Below are 23,089 nucleotides of genomic sequence, written 5' to 3'. Positions count from 1 at the left end.
AGTTAATTAAAAGGACAAATTGTCACAAAAAACTCTAGTATGTCAAGACAAGCAACTGCAAAAATCAGTTAAAAGAAATACTCCTATGAAGTTAGGGTTTGTTAAATTGTAGTAGCACTAATATAATAGTCGGGAAATCACATGTAAACGTCACGTCACCACTCCTGAGTTAAACGACAATATCTATTTATACAAAAAAATTATATGGTTCAATTAAAAATATCAATAATATATTATAAGTTGAAGACAATTTTTTTATTAGTGAATAATTGCGAGCACATCCTAATTTCATGACTGATTTCCCAAGTTACTAAAACTAACCGGAATATCATTAAAATTTTACTAGTATAAGTTTTCAATAAATTTGCTATTAATTGAAACAAGCTATAGCCTACAACCCCTCAACTAAATAGAACTAATTAATGACATGTTCCAATTAAAATTTAAAACTTCTTTTTTCGAAAGTGAAACTTTAACTTGACGTCTTCATCTTACCCACAAACTTTGGCTAAAAAAAGCTAAACAGTTTCAGAATAAAGTGTTTGAGAATAGACGATGAGAATTCGATTGCATTAAAATAATCTGATATATATAAATTAGGCTAAACATGAATATTTTTTAATATCAAAGATTTCTATTCCATGTATCATATCCCTATCACATAAAGGACAATTTACCCACACAATTCACCATCATTTTTGAATGATCCAAAATCTTGAAATTGTTATGGTTTTGTTTAAAATATTTATGGTTTTGTTTAAAAGTCATGTCATTTGAATTATATTACCAATTCAACATGGATAAATTGAACTATTTTAAACACTCCATATAATATACTCATAATAATGTAAATTATTGATAAAACTCTGTATTAAGTGATTTTCAGTCGAATTTCAATTGAATAATATGGCAACCTTAATATAAATTGTTTATATTCAACAAATATACGTACATTTTAATCTACCTTATCATTTGACTCAAAATAAATAAATCTTGTCTTTATTTATTCAAGAAACTATAGATATTTGAAACTAATCCATGCATGTATAAAAATGGTTTAAAATAATGATTTTAATAGACAACTTACATTGGAATTACATGGAGTTTTAGTATTTAAAAAAATGATTTTTAAGTTAAATTTTTTTAAATTTTATCCCCAAAATACACCATAATAACGAATCTCAGAGCATAGTTTAGGGTTTCCACAAACAACCACCAAATTACGCCGCCGCAGCGCCGCCATGAGCAACCAGAACACACGGCGGAAGAAGCAGAAACTGACGCCGGAGTCGCAATTCCGGTGTACATTGGATCAGTGCTCCAAATCGAAGGACCTCTCCGCCGCCATCACTCTCTACGAATCCTCCTCAAATCCAACCCTCACTCTCAACAATCTCAATTCCTTGCTATACATCTGCTCCGAAGCCCTATCCAATCCAAATATCCGACAATCCGCAATTGACTTCGGATTCAAGCTGTTCCGCAACCACAGCAATGAAAACCTCAATCCAAACGAGGCGACGCTCACGGCCGTGGCTCGGTTGGCGGCGGCGAACGGCGATGGAGACTACGCGTTCGACCTCGCGAAAAGCGTGATGAAACAATGTGCAGCGCCGAAGCTTAGGACTTTCACGCCGGCGTTGAATTGCTTTTGCGGCGCCGGAGCGGCGGATAGGGCTTATGAAGTGGAGGAGCATGTGGTGTCGGCGGGGCTTCAGCTGGAGGAACCTGAGCTCGCGGCATTGCTGAAGGTTTTGCAACTCTTTCTGCTCATGAATTATATGCTTTTGTTCCTAATTTGAGAAATTGTTAATTTTTGAATTTTTTTCTTAATTGACTTCTAATGAATTTGTGTGTGTTTCAATCGCTTAATTCATCGAATCGATTATTCTAGAAACTGATAATGCATTATGTTAGATGTTTTATATTGCTTTTTTGGTACAAGGAATAATTGTATCCATTCACCTTTATCAAGTGAAGGAACGTAATTTTCCAATGCTGGTTTACATATGCTCTTAGTGTGAGGAAGTCATGGAGTTTCTTGACATGGATGAATCTGATTTGTGTTTCTGAAGGTGAGTGTCGAGACGGGATGGGAGGACAAGGTTTACGAGTATTTGCACAAACTGAGAAGGACAGTAAGAGGGGTCGAAGAGTCAACAATGGCAACCATAGAGAGTTGGTTCAGAAAGGACAAGGCACTTGATGTGGGTTTAGTTAGTTTGGATACAGAACAGATCAAGGAAGCGGTTGCAAAGAATGGAGGTGGGTGGCATGGACTTGGGTGGCTTGGGAAGGGCGAGTGGGTCCTGCAGAAAACGAATGTGGCCTCAGAAGGAACGTGCCCTGCCTGCCGTGAACAGTTGGTTTGCGTTGATACCAATAGAGCAGAGACTGACAAGTTTGCGCAATCAATTGCTTCTTTAGCCATGGAAAGAGAACGTCAGCCAAATTTTAAGGAGTTCCAGGTTAGATTATTACCATCCATTTTTGGTGTTTTGTGTAATGAACTTAGAGACGGTGGTCCTATCACGTTCTTCTACTACTTTACAAGGTGGATGTGTTCTTGCTTGTGTATGTGAAGATGTACATTCTTGAAGTATAGAGTGCTTGACTGATAAGTGATGTGCTTCAATAAAAAAAGTCATCTTGTGATTCATGTCTAACTTGTAATTTGTGTCAACCCCCAAAAAGAGTACATGTATCATGTATGGCATAGATCTACGTTCTTTTATTTACAAGCTGTTTGAGAAAACAAGTATACTTTGAATATCTTTGAATCCTGAATTTTCACCAATTGATTTTTAAGGAGTGGCTGGAGCAACATTCTGGATATGAAACTCTGGTAGACGGAGCAAATATTGGTCTATACCAGCAAAACTTTGCACAGGGTGGCTTTAGTATTACACAGGTTCTAAAATTTGTGTTTTCCTTGAGGTGTCGCCTTCTTTGAACAATTTTTTTTAAGAGGTAGACACCACTAACTACTCTTCTCATTTTTTTTATAGAGCAGCTTGATGCCGTTGTGAAAGAAGTTCATAGAAAGACACAAAAACAGCCACTTGTTGTGTTGCATAGACAACGTGTGCTCTCGCTACTCGAGGATGCTTCTAAAAGAGAGCTCATTGACGAGTGGATGGATCAGGGAGTGCTATATGAAACACCATTCGGATCAAATGATGATTGGTAAATACGACCCCATGAAGGGTACACATTATTTTTTATGCGGCTTTCATCTCGTCTTATATTCGCAAGAAAGTATAGCTGCTAATGCCAAACTTTCATAGTTCATATTTGGCGAAAATCTCTAATCAAGTGCTATACCTGAGTAATCTCTTATTGTGTTTGTGACGTTGCATTTTCTATGACACAGGTATTGGCTTTATGCTGCTGTGAAACTGAAGTGCTTGCTAGTAACAAACGATGAAATGAGAGATCATATCTTTGAGCTCCTCGGGAGCAATTTTTTCTCCAGATGGAAGGAAAGACATCAGGTGGAAATTGTATTCTCTCGTTCTTGTTTTTTTTTAATGAGCCATTGTTTAGGACCTGATACCTCTGGCTAGTGGAATTTGTTTGTTGTTTCTGTTATAGTATCACTTATCTTACTAAGTTCTACCCTTCGTGGTAGTCAACGACTGATATCCCGCTTTCTGTGATGCAGGTGAGATATACATTCGTAAAAGGCAGTTTAAAGCTTATCATGCCGCCTTCATATTCTGTCATTATCCAGGTAAATAACTTGCAGCTCATACAACTGTAAACCTTTTGTATCTTTCATATCACTTTGTATATAATACAACGAACGATTATATTTCTTGAGGTAGCACCGCCAAATGCACAATGGATGCTTACTGAATGTCATCAAAACTTATTCCTATGTACAATGTTAAGTGAGGATTGATGTTTTTGCACATTTGTTATCAATGTTTTGACAAATTTTTATATTTTAGGAGTCTGAGAAGGGATCATGGCATGTACCCTTAGCTGGGGAAATTAGTGACGAGTCTTCACGAACTTGGCTATGTGCAACAAGATCAGGATCAAATGAAAGCTGATAGTAATTCTACACAGGCGTCTGTGTGAACCAAGAACACGGTAACAACTGTGATGGTTTCTTGAAAATCTAACTTTATACCCTTGCCCGGGGAATTTAGTGATGAGTCTTCACGAACTTGGCTATGCGCGACAAGATCAGGATCGAATGAAAGCTGATAGTAATTCTACACAATCGTCTGCTGGAACCTAGAACGCGGTATCACTAACAACTGTGATGGTTTCTTGAAAATTTAATTTTATACCCCCTGGCTTACAAACAGATCAACTCCCAGTGTTTGTTTTTTTGTTTTGGATTTTATCCACCTACTTTATTCTCTCTTCTCTCCTCTACTTTTCCTTCTCTCATACTTTACTCTCTCCACTTTAACTTATTTAAATATCATTCCTTAAATCTCGTGCCCAAAAGAAGTAAGCCACTTATCTTGGGATGGAGGGAGTATATCTTTTGTCAGTAAATAATTTCATTCACAAATCCATTTTCTTTCTTTATGAGTTCAAATCTTAATAAGAATGTTATTTCTTACTTTTATATATTATAATAGGAATATACCATACCAATTCACTGAGATTTGATATGTTGAGGGACAAAATGTGGGGATGCAATTCCTGCTATGCCAAATGAGCGCCTAATGTATTTTCTCTCTTCCACCATTTTTCCATCTCTCCACGCATCTCCCCTCCCCACGCATTTCTCTATTAGTTCCTCCCTCTTCCACCATTTTTCCAGCTCTCCATGCTTTTCTACCATCATATGACTGAGTGAGTAAAATCAATAATTTTAATATTTTGATCAAGCACAGTCCGTCATCCTACAAGAACTTATTGATTTTGTACAGTGAATCCTCCTTTGATTTGCAAATCAAAGGCCTACGCAAACAAATTATAAATCAGAAGCTAACCTTTTTATCTCAACCCCAAATTCAACTTTGCATATTGAATCTAGACTCACCTTCTCCACCAAAAATCCAATCTTGCATATCAAATCAACTTTCATTCTCATGAAAAGCTCCCTCGAAAAAGCAATTTTTTCACAACAAAAGCTAGAATTCTACCATTTCTGCTTCCTTGGGGATACATATATGTTGGGTCTAATTTCCCCAAGAAATTGTGTACTCAGAAACCGACGAGTAATATATGTTGGGTTTAATTTCCCCTAGAAATTGCGGCTTCAACAATCAAATTATTGTCGACGACGGTAAGTTGAATGTTTAAATTAAGAATGGGGTAAGAGGCTGTGAATCTGCTTCATATTGAATTTGAGAACCCAAAAATTGGTGTAAAAGAGAGGGCCTGATAATAGCGTGATTGGAGAAAATTAAGAATTGGGCAAGAGGGGGTTGTTGTAATCTTTTGATATTAAATTTGAGAAACCAGAAAAATGGTGAAAGTGAGAGGGATTAGCAGTGAAATACGTGGAGATGAGAGAGAGATTATGAAGTTGAGTTTATCAATTGAGAAAAAGATTAATGGAGTAAACGGATGAAGAGAGATTAATGAATGGAGCAGATGGATAGGTGATGTATAGGTGAGGAAAAAGATATTTTGCAAGGACTGTAAAAAAAATAATGAGAATAGAGGCGCTCATTTGTCTCTCACATTTTGTCTCTCAGCATATCAAATCTCCAAATTCGTTATATGTGAGTGATGAGATTGCATTAATGCAGAGCCAATTCCAATAGTTTTATTGAAGATTTCCATTGGCATGCATTGAATAGAAATTAAACCTCAATTTGGAAATTATGAGTTGGACACTTTAACCATATGTATATATGTCAAATTGATTGATATAATCTATGAATAGACAATGCATGTGATCTTGGACCATTACAATTAAGACAACTATATTCAATAGGTATAATAGTACTACTAATTAACTTCAATTATATAAGACAATTTAAACTCTCTCGATCTCTATGGTGATAGTTTGGAGTTTGGACACGTCAACATTAAAAAGAATGTTCTTCAAACAAGGCAAATAATATCTTAGGCTGTCTAAAACCGTAACATGAAAAACATATGATCGGTTACTCGCATAAGCAGCCGAGCTCTGATGACACTCGACTGCTTCTGCTACACTTAATCGTATTGTGCGAAAATTGTGCGTTTTAGAGACACGTTACTGACGTTAAGCTTTAGGGTAGAATTTACTTTACAGTCTAGTTAAAAATTGGGAGCCTAAAGCAATCAACTTTACACACGGAAATTGGGAGATCCATGAACTCGTTTGATAGCCGTTCGACTTATTTATTAATACAAATGCTTGCTATTTCAAAAGCAAAAAATGTATCTCGAGAATTTAAAACTAAAGAGAAAGACAAGTGTAGAAAAATAGTAGTACTAAATTTAATTAATTCGAGAAATTTGGAAAATTGATTAGAAACGAATTGCAATGAATAATTTACATATAGAAAATTATTAATTGAAAATAAAAAATATATAGAGTTAAAATTAGGCATGTGAAGATTGAGAATTTTTATAATAATTAGTTTTTTTATGTATTGAAGTGTGTATTAATTAAATAAACTGATTAGAAGCGTGAGACTAGTAAAAATAAATTAAAATTTTCAATACGATACATGTATATAACTTCTGGGCTTGTTATTCAATTAGACAAAAAATAAAAGCACAAATACTTTACATATACATAATTAAATTAGAACCAAAAAAAAAAAAAAAACTAATTGGTTTTTCCTTTGCATGACCGTGTCATCACATTTTGAGAGTGACAAAGATCCAAATTATTGAAAGTGGAAATAGTTTGTTAGTACTTTGAAAAAGTAACTTATGTTTCACGTATAAACTTGAAAGATAATGCCAAACAATAAAGTTGAAACACACTAACTTCATACATTTAGCACAAATTATAAATTGTTACATTCAAGAAGTAATACAGATAAATTTAATACTAAGGGCTTGTTTAGTTTCCTTGTTATCTCAAGAACAAGGAAACTAAACAGACCCCAAATAATTTGACGAATATATAGATAATATTTATCAGAATTCCGACGAATATATAGATAAATATTTATCAGAATTCCGAATATTCTTGTCAGTTTTTGAATACTCGTTTCACTATTCCGGGAATGTGAGTGTTCATGAAATAATCATCCCAGTTTATGATTTTGGGGTCGAAATAGAACATCTCCGTCTCCAAACCGCTCTCGTCTACTGCTCTTCGGAGTTTCTCTGTGTTCATGTCATCGTAGCTGTGGAGACAAAATCATGAAATGGTTAATTAGAGGAGAATTTTTTATTTTTTTTAGTACATCTCGTGTTTCACTTACAAAGCTTTGAAGAACAAGTAAGGCGCGTAGAGATCGATCAATCGCAGCACGAACTTGATCTTTCTGCTTTGCTCTAGGTACCTTTTTTGGAAATACTGGCAGCAAGCCGTGTTCAGTATTTGCAGACCCTGGTTATATCAGATTCACAGAAAATCATGAAAATAAATAATACCAAAAAAATAGTTGACGTATTGTTATGGTGATTGGTGGGTAATGTTACCGAAAGTGGACTATATTTTTGGAAGGAATGGAGTAAAAAAAGAGCAAACTATCGAAAAATTATGAAGTTTGGTCAAATTTTGGTTTGTTAATCAATTTAGATTGCAGTCCTAATCATAGGGTTTAGATTTATTTGTAATTTTCCCACACCGAAAAAACTAGTCTCATACTTCTAATACTCCTATTATTTTATGGCTGCCATGTTATTTTTCCAAAAAATTCCGCCATGATATGATTGCAAATAAATGTTAACTTGATGATTTTTTTTATCTAATTTTAAAAGTTGCGGGTCGAATCAGAATTTGACCAAACTTCCTATAATTAATAGTATGTATAATCGAGATTTTTATCAAACCTTTAAAGGAAGTAAATAACGAAGTGTCATGTATCTTTGGAAACTCTTCATCGTGTTGAAAACGGTGACATTTCCGACGACGACAGGGCTACCATTACTGTCGATCCAAGGGTGCGAGGTGAAGTGTCGTTGGCCGTAGCTCTGTAGCCATGCGGACTTGACCGGGTTCGACATCGACGATCCGACGTGGTAGACGCTCTCATTGGCTTGGTCCGCATGAGCCACCATAGCCACGACGATTGCATTTACCACCATGTCCGCCGGAATCTTAAAAAAATCCCACAATTTTATAGCAATTTAACCTCTCTCTTAAATTAAATAAAACTTGGATTTTGAGAAGTAGATATTGTTACTAACCACATCAACTACACTTGTGAGATCTCCGAGAAAACAAGTGATTTTTCCCTTTCCATATCCCACAGCTAAACTGTCAATAGTCCTGACAATGAAATGCAACTTAGTTGGTAAGACATTTTATCGTTACGAGGAGAGAGTATCGTATATGTACCTGACACCTTCGACCCAACCCGGGAAAGGCTCTTTGTAAGTGCTAGTCACAATTGTGGGACGAATTATTAGAAGAGGTATATTTTCTTTCGATTGTCCCAACAACATCTCTCCCATAGCTTTGGTGAATACATAAGTATTTGGCCATCCAAACTTCCTTGCTCTGTATTATCAGATTCATCACATAATAATGAGTAGAATTGTCTATAAACTAAAAAATGATAGTGTCAGTGATCACAATACTTTTTAATGATGAAGAGGGCAAATTGCTAAAAAAAATACTTAAATTTTGAACAAATACTGACTCATCTCCCAATTATAAAAGTCGGCAGTAAAAATTGCATATTTTAACATTTTTCCCAATTTCCCACTAGATTTAATTTGGGTGACATTTGAAAATTTATGCAATGACGAATTAAGCCACCCTTGAATTTTATCACTTTTCTCAACAGAGTTAATAAATACTCAACCACGACATTAATTTGAAATCAAAATATTACAAAATCGGAAAAATTGAGAAAACTACTAAAATTCATCGACTGATTTTTAAAGTTATGGGACGAACTATAATTTGACTAAACTTACATAGTATAGACTATAGAGTAACAAAACAAACCTTAGAAGTCCCAAGTCTTTCATGGCTGATTTGACGGAGTCTTCATCAAGATTATCAACCTTGAACTGTTTTAGTGTTTCCTCTACCAATTCCTTCTCTGCATCGATGTCGAGTCCATGTGTTCCATTCAGTGTCTCTCCCATTACACATGGCGTTTCTAATATCAACCCCTCTCTTTCACCGGATACATAAGCTGCATAATTAAAAATAAATAGTATATCAATCATGTTTCCGAACACAATCGCAAATCCAAGATACAGAACTCGTGGGGTCCATCATTGCCCGAACATTTAATTAATTAAAGGCTGATATAAAAGGAAAAAAATATACTTAATTTCTACTATAATTTTTTATTTTTATTAACCATTTTAATAAAAGGGTGGGTTTAATAGTACTAACCGGTTGATACGTGTACCAAAATCTTCAATTTCTTCAATTTTTTGGAGAAGTTCAATACATGCTTGGTTCCAAGTGTGTTTGTTCCAAGTGAGACATCATATCTGCATGCACAAATCTCAATTTAATTTTATGTAATAAAAGAAGATAATTGTAGTATTGTTTGAATGATTGCTTACCTTTCATCAAAATTTGTGGTTGCAGCAAGATTAACCACAACATCAATTTCAGTTAACATTTCCTCCCACAAAGACAAATCCTTCACTCCCAATTTCTCAAAGGTTATATCTCCTGCGACAACTTTGACCTGACGATGAAACGCAACTCAGTTGGTAAAATATTTTTCCTTCATTCAATAGGTCTAGGGTTCGAGTCGGAGAATCATTTTAAGAAAAAATAATTTAACCTTTTCTTCAATTAGGGTACTTAGATTTGCCCCATTTTTCTCTTTCAGAACTTTGAATAACTCCTTTTCAAGAATCTGCACATGCATGTTTATAAACATTCATTAAATATAATTATGAACTGATTTATAGAAATTTTAAAAAATATATAATTTAATAATTAGTTAATTAATTACCTCGTTATTGAAACGTAGCATGGCTAAGTGTGTGTCTGAAGCCCTCAAGAGAAGATATAGTTTCTTGACATTTGGTTGCACTCTCAAAATCTTCTCAGTAAAAACTGCATCAATCAAAGCCATTATAATATTTTCTCCGTCCCATAAAAATAGACATTTTGAAGACGTCACATGTTTTAATGCTAAATTGATAAATATGAGAGAGATAGAAAGAAAAAGTGTAGTGAAGAGAAAATATTTCCAAAAATTAATAGATGTGGATTGTTTTTGTTTTTATAGGACAAACGAAAATAAAAATAGTGTCTGTTTATATGTGACAGAGGGAGTAACTAATTTCATTTTTTTTAAAGCAACACTTAAAGACAAACAAAGAACAAGCGAGACGACACAACAAAGAACAAACGAACAAGAAATCGAGAACTCACTCTTTGCAAGAAAGCCAGTGGCTCCAGTGACAAGAATGGACCTGTGTTCCAAGAACTGGAGAATGCTGCCCAATTCCATTAAGCAAACAAGATGATTGACAAATTAAGATTTTATGTGTGTGTGTGTGTGTGTGTGTGTGTGTGTGTGTGTGTGTGTGTGTGTGTGTGTGTGTGTGAGAGAGAGAGAGAGAGAGAGAGAGAGAGAGATTAATTATGGCAAATTGGCTGTGAAGTACTAGGAAAGGGTGTGTGTGTGTGTGTGTGTGTGTGTGTGTGTGTGTGTGTGTGTGTGTGTGTGTGTGTGTGTGTGTGTGTGTGTGTGTGTGTGTGTGTGTGTGTGTGTGTGTGTGTGTGTGTGTGTGTGTGTGTGTGTGTGTGTGTGTGTGTGTGTGTGTGTGTGTGTGTGTGTGTGTGTGTGTGTGAGAGAGAGAGAGAGAGAGAGAGAGAGAGAGATTATGGCAAATTGGCTGTGAAGTACTAGGAAAGGATTAGAATATAGAAATTTGTGCACACAATTATGTTTCATTTCAATAATCAGTACTTTCTACAACCACAAAACATAGTCACATATGCATATATATGAAAAAAAATGTGTTGTAATGCACAATTGATACTCAAAAGAGAAAAAATGAGTCATATAGGAGAGAAAAGGATAAGGTGGCGAGAAAGTTTTTTTAAAATTAGAAATGAAACTAATTTTACTTTACAGACAAAAATAGAAATATTAAACTATTTTTTATGGACAAATAACACTACCACACAATAAGCTCATAATCTAAAAAACAAAGTATAATTATTTGGGCATTACCATTATAAGCTAAACATGAAACTAACTAGTAACCATTAATTTCAGACATTAGCTTTTAGGAAGAATTACAAAAATGTGTAATTAGGTTACGTATGGGAAATATTATTATAAGATCAATGGTCTATATCTGTAAATTTGGTTAATATTAGCATATATTATCAAATGTGATTATATTTTTTTCACAATCGAACAAAAGCATTACTAGTATTAAATTACACGATTAATCACCTCAAATTGTAAAATTCATTTATGTGAGCTTCATGATCATTGCTCTCGTTTGATTCTGATACTATTTTAAAAGTATTTTTAATACCTCAAAAATCTTCTTCATGTTATAGTGAAAATTGATAAATCGTGAGCTTTAATTTTGATGTGACTTGTAAAAGTTAAAGACATAAATATTTATATTTAATGTACTACTATAATTAAAATAAATTAATAAAACGAACAATACTCAGAAATATATGATTCTTTGGCCAACTTTTTGCTTTTTGACTAATTTTTCCTCTCCTTTTTGGCCAAGTAATGATTAAAGTAATTAACGGGTAAATGATCAAAATGCCGCCCTTCTTTTTTTTGGAGAAGTCCAAAAATACTATGATGGCTCCGCTACTTTCTATTTTAAAATGGATTCTTTTTTTTGTCTTTGATTCAGCAATCCCAAAGTTTCGTTTTGAGCTAACCAAAAAAGGTATTTATCATAATTAGCTGCTTTAATTTCATCATTAACTAATTTTTTATGTGTCAATCATTTCCAGTTACAGTGATTATATCTTTATCGCTCATTTTTCTAGACTAAATAGGACCAAATAAAAACGTTTTAGTTCTGATTTTACGAAATAAGGATTATCTTTGGAGTCGAGCAGAATATGAATTTGTTTCTGTATTTTCTTTATTGATCCTTTCCTGCACCTTTCGTGATTTTTTATATTAAAATGACATTTATTTTGATGACAATTATGTATCATACGAATATCACACGTACATATTGTTCTTTCCCATTACTATAGGTTAGCAACCTAGGACATTCGTGTTTTTTTGTTTTTATGTTAAATCATAGTATTCCATAAATATATAAATAGACAGAACTAAATTAATGATGTGAACTGTCATTTGTTGTCTCTACCTAACTGTTTTATCCTTACATTAATATCGATTAGTATTATTTATTTCAGTACACCTTTTTGTAAATTTCAATGATTTACTTCTGGTTTTGATACTCCAAAAAATGATTTTATTAAACTTTATTGACTCAAAATTGTTATATTCGCCAAAAGTTTACTTTAGCACACATTGGTAAACGTTTCCCCTAATAGGTTAGGAATTCTGAGTCACCACAGAGTGGACAGGGATTCTGAGTTACAACGGAGTGGACGAGAATCTATTATTGATTTTCTTAAAAAAATAAAAAAGAAGTTATATAATTAAATGTTGGTTGTAAGACAAATCGTTAAAGTGATCTTGGACCATTAGAGTTAAGAGTTTAAGACAAAATAGAACAAGATCTACTAGTAGTACTTACTAACTTCAATTACATAAGACAATTTACACTCTCACTCTATGGTGATAAATTGGGTACATCAACGATAAAAAAAACCGATCTTGAAACAATGCAAATGCTCTCTTGGGCTATGTCTAAAACTGTAACCGGAAAAATGAATAACCGGTTACTCGCAGAATCAGTCGAGCTCTGATGAGGCTCGACTGCTTCTGCGACCCTTGTCAAATATTATGCGAAAATTGTGCGTTTTTAGAGACATGTCACTCACCGACAAGCTTTAGAGTAGAGTTTACTTTACAGCCTATTTGAAAATTGGGAACCTAAAGTTACATACAGAAATTAGCTAAATGTATGACACAATTAGAAGAAAATGAAAGCCGAAATGATGATATAGTCTACCCGAGTACCTCAAGTGTGCGACGCTCTGTCAGCTGGAGCTTCGAATGCAGCAGCTCCCGTTGGTAACAAGCAGCATAATCAGTGCAGGATTCTGAGATCCATGAGAAGAGCAGAGAAAGGCGAGTGGTGGACATTAGCATTTAGGGTTTGGTTTTGAGCCGGGATCAAGAATCCTTCTCTTTTGGAGATGGGGCGGGATTTTCCACTTGACCCGAGGCAGGGACGTCTATGTCCATTTGCTCTGTTGCTTGGGGGGTGTTCTGAACAGAATCTGCTTGAGGTTGTGTCGTTGTTGTGACAGCATCCATTTCATCGGTAGCCTGCAGAGTATGATCAGCTGGCTCGACAAGATGCTCTCGAGAGGTCTCTGCTGGATCAGAATCTTGCTTGTCTACCGTAGGAGGATTGGAATCCACTACATCTTTCGCAGGCTGGGATGGTGCAGTTGGCTGTGGTGGATTCTTCGGCTCAGAGTTGGTCTCAGTAGAGTCGTATTCAGATAGGAGATCCATGAACTCGTTGAGTAGCCGTTGGACTTTCCTGTTGGATGCCATCGCCGGAAGAATGTCTTCACGGAGGAGCTTGTGCTTGTTCATTCCCTGACAAACCAACAGAGGATTGCAAATCAAGAGTTGTACACGCACAATCGTGTCGAAAATAAAATCTTCGAAACAAAATTAAGAACGAGGCCTTACAAGAATAGAAGGGTCCCAAAATGGTGATTTCGAATCTGATCCAGATTCAGCCATTCCGATGGGAGGTCCGAGAAAGTTCTCACAAACTTCTCGTAAGCGGGATTCATCCGCCTCCCTACAAAGTTCTCACAGTAAGGCTACAAAATGTGTGTCGAGCATAACATAATGCACAGCAAGATCAATAGTAATTAGCATTTGCACTCGTAACGTTCTATATTTAGGTATCAACAACGATCTCGTGATATTTTTTCATACCATTGTCCCGACTATAATGATCTCTCTTGTTATTGTTTTTAATTTCATTTTATATACACTCCATTCTAGTAGATTTACCGAGGAAGGAAAATGAGAATAGCAGAAACATTTATCCGGATACTTATCCAGAAACAAAGAAACATTTACCTTGCTAAATAGCGAACGTAAGACAGAAGACACTGGCGATATTCATTAGGAGAATTCAAAGCCAAAGCAGATGCCAGCTGAGCTTCCAAATGAGCACGTGTTTGCATTCCGTCGTCAGTCACTCTGTATTACAAAAATACGGTTTAAACAAAAAATCGTTTATGCAACCACAAATCAATCATTACATAGACAAGCGATGCATTCAAACCTGCTCCACCCCGGTTTCCGTGCCAGATATTTCCTGACATCAACCTGTAACGCGGCCAGCTCACCACCAAGAGCAGAACCTAGGGTCCAGGAGCTAGAGAAATTTGAAGCAGGAAAACAATCATCTGCGACTCTCAGCCAACACTTGAGACTCATGTCAAATAAATACGCATGGCGTGTGGCCAAGACAACGAGGGGAGAACCGGATTTGGATAATTTTGCAGATATAACTTTAACTGTACCTGGATGAGTGAAAAGAAGAGATACATTAACAGCATTTTCTCACACGCTTAACATAACCGAACTGCTATAGTTAACTATTTATTCAAAAAATCAGATTTCGTGGCTTACCAGCATCAGATTTGAGATCCGTTGTTACCAGTGAAGCTAAGGAATCCTGAAGTAGACACGTCTTGTTGAAAAGATCCCAAACATACAAGGACGCCTTCCTTGTGACAACTAACAACTTCCAGAATTCATCACAATCGATAAATACTGCTGCAGAACCGATCATCAGGGTTGGCATGGCACGCCTCCCACATCTTGTGTAAACCTTTACAATGACGAATATTTGCAATCAATAAATAGAACTAATATTTATCACATCATTCACGCAGAGAGAAAAAATGTGTCCATAACAAACTATGCTCACATGGCTTGGAGACACTAAATTACGACACATTTGAAAAAACATGATGTTTAACATCTAACAGCATGTAATTACATATAGAACGCGTAATAAATCCTCTAAGTAACATGAAATTGGGAAGTAGAGCTATAAACCTGGAGTGATCCATCTTCACAACCAACAGCCCAGAAGTTCGAATTTCCAGACAAGACAGTGACCTTCCCAGAGATGCTGTCGGACCAAAGATTCTGAGACCCTCGTGTACAAGAAAGTTCTGTTTCTCTGATCGTTAAAGTGTTTCCTGCTCCCACAATATCGTTAACTGCATGCTCTCTCAGACGGGCTTCCAAGCAAATTGCATCTTCCCCTTGTTTGTTATCAAATACTCGTATCGAAAGGATACTACTACCAGAAGGTAGTTGACCAACCTGCTCAACATTATAGCTTGTGTCTTTACTCCCAGAGGCAGGAACCTTCTCGATAATCAAGTTTTCACTAATAGATGCTCTAGCCGTGACACCAGAGCGCTCTCTTAGATCGGCACTCCCACCTACAACCTTTCTTATTGACCCTTCTCGACTACCATCACCAGTATACATCACTCCGTTATTGTCCTTGCTATGATCTGAAGATTTTATAGCTAACGGAAGACCTTCAGAGTGATGATCAATAGATGTTGTCTCCTGATGGGCAGTGACACCAACTGCTTCTGGTATTATCCTTTTCCGACCGTCAGGGCGTCTATATTCTTTCTGCCTTACAGGGGTTGACATCCGAGCTGAGGCCATCTTATTTGACACATGACCGATAGCTTCATCAATTTTCTTTCCAGCATTTACAACAGTCTTACTAATTTTTTTAGTGACTCCTAAATCAACTGAAGGTTTCAGAGATGCCCGACTCTCTGGAACAGCTGTATGCGTCTTTTTATTTGGAGTTTGCTTCGCAGAAGCTGCTTCAAGCAATAACTGTGCAGGAGTCTCAGCTAAGTTTCCCTGCCGACCTCTGACATCGCCATAGCGATTCCTCTTCAAATCATCTACTTCAGCATCAGTCAATTTATATCCAATTTCACTCACTTCAAAATGGAATGTTGCCACTGTCCCATCCAAGGAACAAGCGAATAACGAGTAGCCATCAGGGCTCCTGCAATCACCAGTAAGATGCAAATATAAGGATCCAGCTAACAAAAAAGGAAGCACAGCATCGAGGAATAAGATAATGCACACTAAATTTAAATTACCAGGTGAGATCCACCACACTTTGAAAGAAGAAATGCTTTGCCACGAAAAGAGGTCTCGGGCTAGTTGTAGTCCATACAGTTATGGTGCGGTCCTGACTTCCTATTGCAATAACATTATATGGTGTTGAATCTTTTCCTTCAACCTTTGAAGAGCCATTGCTCCAACCAACTGGTGAAGTTTTTAAGTCCTCAGAACTGGAGGGAGTCCTCCGAAACATTGAATGGTTGAACTTAGCAACAATTATTGGTGCATTATGTCCTAAGAAGTCAAATGTGGCGGACCATTCTCCTCTCTCAAGAACAGGTGCAGAATGCCTGGGCTTTTGAAAACCATGAGTCGTAGTTACAAAATGACCACACGGTGACCAGTCTAGCCGTCTGAAGAAGGTGGAGCCAAGCTGAAAATGATAATTCAAAGTATAGCATGTAAATGGTGGGTAGAAGGAAAATGAAACAAGTATACGTTTTACTGCCGTTCATTAACTTACAGATTTAGCCCAGTGACCATCGGTTCGATGAGCAAGGCTCCAGTCACTTGTTCGCCAAATTATGACAGTCTTGTCATCTGATTGACTAGCTATAAATGACCCAATAGGATCCCAAGCTACACCCTTTACGAGACTAGAATGACCACGTAGAACTGCAGTGCATATTCCGTTACTCATGTCCCAAACATGAATGGTGTTATCCAGACTCCCACTGGCCAATGTCGAATCATCAGGAGACCAATTAAGATCCACCTACTTTAAGCATAGAACAAAATTAAAACATTGATTAGAGCACACAACAAAATATAACGAACAAAAGGTGCCAATGCCTGCAAGATTTAAGCTAGCAACAATACACAATAGCACTTGTATTACCACATCAGCAGTGTGCCCTCTCAAAGTAATGGCAACTTTCCAGTTCTCAACATCAGGTGGTTCGCCACTGCCAAACTCGGTGGTTCCCGAGCCAGGCTTCCGCTCGTGAACAAGAATGACTTGATCGTCAGATCCAGATGCAATATACCGCCCATGCTTAGCCCACCTAACACAGTTAACAGACCCAAAATGGTCCCTCAAAGTTGCCAGAAGCTTCGAAGCCGAATCATCTTCCTGCATCTCTCTGCCAACAGACTTCGTGTTCCAAATGCGAACCTGAGATTTTAGCCAACCACATTATTAAGAGAAGAGAACTCCAGTGGAATTTCAGTAAATAAAATACATAATTATAATAAGATTTCTCAATCTACTAAAGTAATAACTGTATAATCCCAAATCCAGACACAATAAACGGGAGCATTGAAACGATAAACCATGGATTCATCCGTGACTTACCTCCCATAGACATATGTATAAAATCAAGATAGTTTATAGTTGTAATCCACAAAATGTCCCTTAGTTTTAAGCTTTCTTGATCTTATTCTCAGCAAGCTAACCAACAAAGACACTTTCTGGTTAAAGATTCATAAAAGTTTAGCATAACTCTATCAATTCGAATACATACAATCGATTACTTGAACATCAAATGCCATATTCAAAAATACATCACTACTGCATATTTCTCAATAACTGAAACTCTGCACGTCTCAACTTCTAATGTTCCAACAGAAACACATTACCACAAAATAGAATGCTGAAATTACAAGCTAAAGCTTTGAAGATAAAGAATGCATTAGAGAGGAAGATAACATACCTTGTGATCACCACCACCAGTTGCAAACCTGAGGCCACCAGGCTGAATATCAATGGAGAAAATCTGAGTGGTGCCATGCTTAATCCAGCTAGGTTTCTCTGCTTTCATCTTTAACCACTCCAAAAAGGCTTCACCTCACAAACCTAATTAATTTTAGGAGAAAATTAGGGAATTGAATAAGGGTTCTTCTCTCACTTAAAACCCTCAAAACCCATCCAAGGTCATGCCTTGCAACTCAATCAGATCCCAATGAGTACCTAAAAACTCTAAATTGGGAACTCCCTCAAACCCAGAAATTCAAGACTCGAACAAATTCATGAATGAATTGGGATTAGGCGGAACATTCCTAGCGGGAAAGGGGGAATAGGGGGAAAAAGGAAAACGTTTTCGAGCAATTAGCAATTAGCAATTAGAGAGAATATTATTGAATAAAAAAAGAAAAAGAAAATCCAGAGTTTGGGAAATTGGGAAAAGGTTTGAAACTTCGGTGACAGAGAAAAACCCTAGTAAGAATTTGTGTGGGTTAAGTAAAACAGTGTAAGAATTTGTTGCGAAGAACAGAGAAGAGGAGAATTTTGAATGAGAAATACTTTAAAGTTATTCCTTTATTGCAAAACACAGAAAAGGGAGCTCAGTTAATGAAAGCGAATCAAGGCATCCAAAGAGAAAAAAGCAAGAACCACCGATTTTTGTATTTTGTAGCATATAAAATGATAGAAATATTAATTATCTTGATTAAATAACTTGGTTGTATGTATATTCAGCACGTGCTCCAAAACGTCTAATTACTCTGAAACTGAGTTTAAACAAAGTGTACCTCTGATCTTTGTAAATGTCATGGAATCTCTTTCAATTCACAAATCTCAAATCATAGTTATAATGGATTGAAAATTGTAGCTGTGTTATATAATGGTGGAACAGTTTTCATATTACATGAATGCGCCTAACCTGTTTGATGAATTTCTGCAGAGAGATGTTTCTGATACAACCATTATGCTGTCAAGAATGGAAATTTGGATGATGGGGAGTGTTTCATGAGATAGAGTGAAGAATGTTGCTCACGGATTGTGCTGTCAAGAAGATGTCGGAACTGTTCTCGGCCCGTTTGAGGGGTTGCAGTATATCAGCCAGATACGAATGATGTACGCGATGATATTTATCAGAGGGACGAACAGAAGGAAGCCATCCTTTCTCGGCTCGTCCAAAGGCCAGCTATTGCATTCGGTTCGAATAGATTCCACCACTTCAGCAGAGGCTTCTGATCTTGTGTGGATTTTCTGGTAATTTCTCTTACAAACTACAAGCATTAATGAATTTATGATAGGGGAAGCATGAATTGATTTTGGATCTATCTCTGCTCTGTGAAACTTGAAAGTGTATTTCTATGTTGAATAATATAGGATTATAAATGACACAATGTTTTCGATTGCAAACTTGGTTACATTTTGATGAGGTTGAATTCAATGAAAATTACATGAGCTGTTTGAATGTGTTTCCTTGCCTCACTCACACAGTTCCTAGAGAGAGATGTTGACAGCAATCGGACTCCTCACGACGTGCGTTCCATCAGTCCATGTCAAAGCTCCAAACACGAAGTTCTCGTTGCTGCCTTTGTAGGGCGTGAAATTTATCACGAAAGACATCTTTTCCCCCGTCTGTTTGAAGCTTAGTTCGTTCGGAGAGACTGAGATGTATGCACCAGCGGGAGAGTCTACTTCCGCCTTGTAAACAGCCGGCCCTTCCCCATAATACGTAACTGTTCTATGCACTGATACGTTCCCTTTCAGGTCCGAGACTCCAATTGACGGATAATTGAAGTCATACGAGGATGCTGTGATGTTCCTGCAGTATGTCGTCTCACCGGTGAGGTTCTTCAGCTGACCAGGGCTTGCACCGGTGCTGCACAGGAAATCAATGACGTCGCTGCTGTCAAAATCATAAACCAATCCGGGGTCGACTGCTGCAGCCGGATTGACATGGCCGGATCCATAATCGAAAGGTGAGGCTTCAGTGCCATTCGGATGTCTTCTAATCGAGCTCCTAACGTTGTCTTGAGTCGTTGCTACAACAAAATGGACAGAGTTAGAACATGAAGCACGTTACAGGCTTAGTTTAAACGTTACCTGTTGTCATTATCGCAGACTTGATCGCTGCAGGGCTCCACGAAGGATGGACAGATTTGACAATAGCAGCAAGCGCTGAAACATGGGGGCAGGACATTGAAGTGCCCGAGATTATGTTGTAGTCGATTGCTCTTCCAGCCGTGTTCTCAGTTGCCAAGGGAGACCACGCTGCCAGCACGTTCACGCCTGGTGCTGTTATATCCGGCTGAAAATCAAAAGGTGAAAGATATGAGCTTTTTATCTCTTCTCCACTTGTTTGTTTCTGAAAACTACTTATAAACACATACTTTGATTATATCCGGGCTGATGACATTCGGCCCTGCAGACGAGAACAATGCCACCTGGGGCGCTGGTTTAGTCGGCTGAACTGTCACTGTCTGGGATATTCTAGCCACTGGGTTTCTGTTACAAGTTACAACAAATAGTAAATGAATTGAATGTCGATTGCTTGAATGATGTTTAGATAGACGAAAGTCGAACTTACTTGTTCGAAACCATGTATGCTTGAAGCTTTCCTGCTTCTTGAATGCTGATTACAGTGCCTGGGATTTCAAACTGAAATGTGATGTCTTCAGCTAGTGGATCGACCAGAATTATCCCCATACCACCGGCTTGTTTCACCGTAGCACCCTTTTCATTTCGTGAATCAAGAATTTCTTCGAGCGAGCAGACAACGATCCTCCCCTTAACCAGAGCCGGATCTAGCGTGTCGCTCTTACAAAAACTGGCAGATAAAGCAGAATCAGAGTCGCGAAGATTCAAGAGTGGGAATAAGGAAAGTACCTCGCGTTTGCAGAGGGAACCCCAGCCGCTGCTGCTGCACTCCCGGCCACTAAACTGTAGAAGTTGTTCATCTGAAAAGGGTTTATGCTAAAACCCTTCAAACAAGCAAGACTTGATATCAGAAGCATGAAGAATAACAGGTATTATCTAATCAATGTAGGTGTTTATATGATTGATTGATTGATTACCTTTATAAGTTGTGAATTTCCTAGATATACATTACTCTGTATCTCGCGATCCATGGTGCTCGCTGCGACAGTGAGGATCCACGGAGCAGCATTGGTCACAGTTCCGGGGAGAAAGCTGTTACCAGCGGATGCAGAAACGACTACTCCTCTCTGGAACGCGTGAAAGCTTCCAATGGAATTTGAATCTCCGAAGTAGACAGACTGTGGCGGATCTGGTCCGAGCGACATTGATATAACATCCACGCCATCACTGACTGCATCATCCATCGCGGAGAGGATGTCCGCATCACTGCAGAAGCCAAACCAGCAAGCCTTGTAGATTGCCAGTCGAGCTCTTGGCGCGCCTCCTCTCGCAGTGCCTTTCCCTATTCCGAACACGCTGATGTTGGGAACTTCTGAGCCAGCAATGGTGGATGCAGTGTGCGTTCCGTGACCATCAGAGTCTCTGGCCGACAGGAAAAATGTCTCGTTGAACGATTCAAGAGGCCCGACGTCTGCTACAATTCCTTGGTAGTAAAATCTGGCTCCTACTATTTTTCTGCAAATAGGAATCAATCACAATGCATCCATCATAAACAAGTAAACTGTGAAAATATGAGCATGCTTATTTTACCTGTTGCAGTTTGACAGAGTGAAGTTTTCACCGGTTGAGCACACCCCCTTGAATTTCTCGGGAACTGGAGCAAGTCCATAGTCGTTGAAGCTCTTGGACTCGGGCCACACCCCTAAACGTAAGATCATTCATTTTTTCGTTCTATAGTTGATTAACATATAAACAGAAATTCTAGAGGAGGCATGTACCCGAATCAATAACTCCAATGATCATGTCGGATGTAGAGTCCATCAACGATTGATAGCTATTTTCCAAGTTGGTTACACCAAGAAATTCCCATGAGTGTGTTGTATGGATGCGGCTTGTCTTGCTCTCGAACACAGACACTACTGAGTCACTCTCTGCAGTCAAAAGAAACAAATTGTTATCAGAACACAGATTATTCTTGCAAGAGATATTGAATTCAGGAATGGACGAACCTTGGAGCTTTCTTGCTTGATCCGAGGTTAGCATTGCGGAGAAGCCTCTGAATGTCTTCGTATAATGGTGGACCGTTGCACCCTGCGCCCCCTCAAGACTGAAAAGTGAACCAGCAAAAGAGATGTCAATTCCAGTATGGTTTTAGCATATTCGTTTTTCGGTTTCTGCTCACAGATGGAAAAAGCTCAAAGCTTTACCTTCCCATTACCGAGGTAAGCATCTCATGGTTAGCTGTGATCACTGACTCTGAGTCCTCGAACGAGTGGTCACCCATGTAAACTACATAATGCTGCATGATTCAAGAAAACGAGGGGAAACATTAGTCGCGTGTAGTGCACAGGCACGACGTTGTACTGGTGCACGTATCAGTAGTATGAGTTCATGCAGTTCGTACGTACCTTTCTAGTAAGACCGTCTCCATTCGCTAGTGCGAATCGAAACAAGAGAAGTAAGGTAAAGAGTTTCACCACATCCATGTTGCTAAAATGAGTGTTTTTAGGGAGGACAAATGGTGGTGGTGTTGTGTTGGCTATATGATTGTTTGTATAATTTATACACTTGAGTTTGTGCTGAAACTAGTTTTTCAAGCCGGCTTTCATAAACTTTTTGCCTGAGTACAAAACATCATGCAGCATTTTCAGATAATTGATTAAGTATAAATGTATGATTCCAAATGGAATTCTGAAGCCGGCTTCTGTTAGTATTCTTGATGTGTGATTCCAAATTTAATTAGTTTTTCAAGTACAAAATATAACAATTAATCAAGAAATTTGAAGTATGAGAATTGGATTGAAGTAGTCCATGTATATAATATATCATCAGACTATTATCATAATATTGAAGTTACATCCATTTGGAGCAAGATATATCTCAGCAAATATGATTGATGTCTAATGGTTTTACTTGGTCAATAACAACTAATTATGTGATAAACTCCCTCCGTACACGAAAAATAATTTCA

The 23,089-nt window shown here is 37.5% G+C and overlaps 4 protein-coding genes and 1 long non-coding RNA gene across 10 annotated transcripts; 2 read left to right on the top strand and 3 right to left on the bottom strand.

Annotated features, from left to right (window-relative positions):
* Positions 1-1,174: 1,174 nt before the first annotated feature.
* On the top strand, positions 1,175-4,389 carry LOC125216302 (proteinaceous RNase P 2). The gene is made up of 7 exons (XM_048117982.2): positions 1,175-1,751; positions 2,076-2,468; positions 2,810-2,911; positions 3,014-3,186; positions 3,374-3,494; positions 3,665-3,733; positions 3,954-4,389. The coding sequence occupies exons 1-7, from the start codon at positions 1,242-1,244 to the stop codon at positions 4,056-4,058; spliced, it is 1,473 nt and encodes a 490-aa protein (XP_047973939.1). The 5' UTR covers positions 1,175-1,241; the 3' UTR covers positions 4,059-4,389.
* A 2,512-nt stretch (positions 4,390-6,901) lies between these two features.
* Positions 6,902-10,900, bottom strand: LOC125215369 (fatty acyl-CoA reductase 3-like). The gene is made up of 11 exons (XM_048116768.2): positions 10,442-10,900; positions 10,017-10,120; positions 9,843-9,917; positions 9,616-9,743; positions 9,440-9,540; positions 9,041-9,233; positions 8,426-8,587; positions 8,275-8,356; positions 7,918-8,184; positions 7,344-7,471; positions 6,902-7,265 (listed from the first exon to the last, which is right to left on the bottom strand). The coding sequence occupies exons 1-11, from the start codon at positions 10,518-10,520 to the stop codon at positions 7,109-7,111; spliced, it is 1,476 nt and encodes a 491-aa protein (XP_047972725.2). The 5' UTR covers positions 10,521-10,900; the 3' UTR covers positions 6,902-7,108.
* A 1,840-nt stretch (positions 10,901-12,740) lies between these two features.
* On the bottom strand, positions 12,741-18,684 carry LOC125214212 (protein HIRA-like). Of its 3 annotated transcripts, XR_007175082.2 has the most exons (11): positions 18,002-18,684; positions 17,188-17,463; positions 16,813-17,064; positions 16,325-16,722; positions 15,237-16,227; positions 14,805-15,006; positions 14,455-14,695; positions 14,247-14,369; positions 13,845-13,959; positions 13,158-13,748; positions 12,741-13,070 (listed from the first exon to the last, which is right to left on the bottom strand). XR_007175082.2 is itself a non-coding variant. In XM_048115134.2 (10 exons), exons 1-10 carry the CDS (start codon positions 18,107-18,109, stop codon positions 13,314-13,316), a joined length of 3,141 nt encoding a protein of 1,046 aa, XP_047971091.1. In that variant the 5' UTR covers positions 18,110-18,684; the 3' UTR covers positions 12,741-13,313. The 3 variants fall into 3 exon arrangements, 2 of the variants coding, with proteins under 2 accessions (XP_047971091.1, XP_047971092.1); XM_048115134.2 differs by having other exon boundaries at positions 12,741-13,748; XM_048115135.2 differs by lacking the exon at positions 18,002-18,684 and having other exon boundaries at positions 12,741-13,748; positions 16,813-17,067; positions 17,188-17,317.
* A 76-nt stretch (positions 18,685-18,760) lies between these two features.
* On the top strand, positions 18,761-22,529 carry LOC125212969 (uncharacterized). 4 transcript variants are annotated; one of them, XR_016136682.1, is made up of 7 exons: positions 18,761-19,281; positions 19,516-19,692; positions 19,789-20,000; positions 20,143-20,343; positions 20,450-21,047; positions 21,120-21,605; positions 21,718-22,529. It is a non-coding gene; the product is annotated as an uncharacterized LOC125212969 (long non-coding RNA). The 4 variants fall into 4 exon arrangements; XR_016136681.1 differs by having other exon boundaries at positions 19,516-19,725; XR_016136680.1 differs by having other exon boundaries at positions 19,516-20,000; positions 21,718-21,826; positions 21,933-22,529.
* Positions 19,407-22,604, bottom strand: LOC148930141 (subtilisin-like serine-protease S). The gene is made up of 11 exons (XM_089067660.1): positions 22,527-22,604; positions 22,326-22,417; positions 22,128-22,225; positions 21,897-22,049; positions 21,709-21,820; positions 21,096-21,633; positions 20,908-21,002; positions 20,609-20,848; positions 20,412-20,526; positions 20,125-20,329; positions 19,407-20,063 (listed from the first exon to the last, which is right to left on the bottom strand). The coding sequence occupies exons 1-11, from the start codon at positions 22,602-22,604 to the stop codon at positions 19,519-19,521; spliced, it is 2,271 nt and encodes a 756-aa protein (XP_088923786.1). The 3' UTR covers positions 19,407-19,518.
* Positions 22,605-23,089: the final 485 nt, after the last annotated feature.

This window comes from Salvia hispanica, chromosome 3, assembly GCF_029641045.1.
Source record: "Salvia hispanica isolate PSC_SH4W2 chromosome 3, Shi_PSC_v1, whole genome shotgun sequence".
NCBI classification, from domain to species: domain Eukaryota; kingdom Viridiplantae; phylum Streptophyta; class Magnoliopsida; order Lamiales; family Lamiaceae; genus Salvia; species Salvia hispanica.
This window is presented reverse-complemented; position numbering and strand designations above follow the sequence as displayed.

Bases quoted from the DNA above. Each gene is read 5' to 3' on its own strand.
- LOC148930141 (XM_089067660.1), bottom strand. From the start codon at position 22,604: ATGGATGTGGTGAAACTCTTTACCTTACTTCTCTTGTTTCGATTCGCA. The intron at 20,330-20,411 runs GTATGTGTTTAT...TTTGATTTTCAG, and splicing joins TCAGCCCGGATATAATCAAA to CCGGATATAACAGCACCAGG. The intron at 20,064-20,124 runs GTAACGTTTAAA...ATTTTGTTGTAG, and splicing joins GTCTGCGATAATGACAACAG to CAACGACTCAAGACAACGTT.
- LOC125214212 (XM_048115134.2), bottom strand. From the start codon at position 18,109: ATGAAAGCAGAGAAACCTAGCTGGATTAAGCATGGCACCACTCAGATT. The intron at 17,464-18,001 runs GTATGTTATCTT...CTAAAATCTCAG, and splicing joins CTGGTGGTGGTGATCACAAG to GTTCGCATTTGGAACACGAA. The intron at 14,370-14,454 runs GTTTGAATGCAT...TTTGTAATACAG, and splicing joins CGGAAACCGGGGTGGAGCAG to AGTGACTGACGACGGAATGC.
- LOC125215369 (XM_048116768.2), bottom strand. From the start codon at position 10,520: ATGGAATTGGGCAGCATTCTCCAGTTCTTGGAACACAGGTCCATTCTT. The intron at 9,918-10,016 runs GTAATTAATTAA...ATGCATGTGCAG, and splicing joins TGCTACGTTTCAATAACGAG to ATTCTTGAAAAGGAGTTATT. The intron at 8,357-8,425 runs GTACATATACGA...TTTCATTGTCAG, and splicing joins GGTTGGGTCGAAGGTGTCAG to GACTATTGACAGTTTAGCTG.
- LOC125216302 (XM_048117982.2), top strand. From the start codon at position 1,242: ATGAGCAACCAGAACACACGGCGGAAGAAGCAGAAACTGACGCCGGAG. The intron at 2,912-3,013 runs GTTCTAAAATTT...TTTATAGAGCAG, and splicing joins GTGGCTTTAGTATTACACAG to CTTGATGCCGTTGTGAAAGA. The intron at 3,187-3,373 runs GTAAATACGACC...TCTATGACACAG, and splicing joins TTCGGATCAAATGATGATTG to GTATTGGCTTTATGCTGCTG.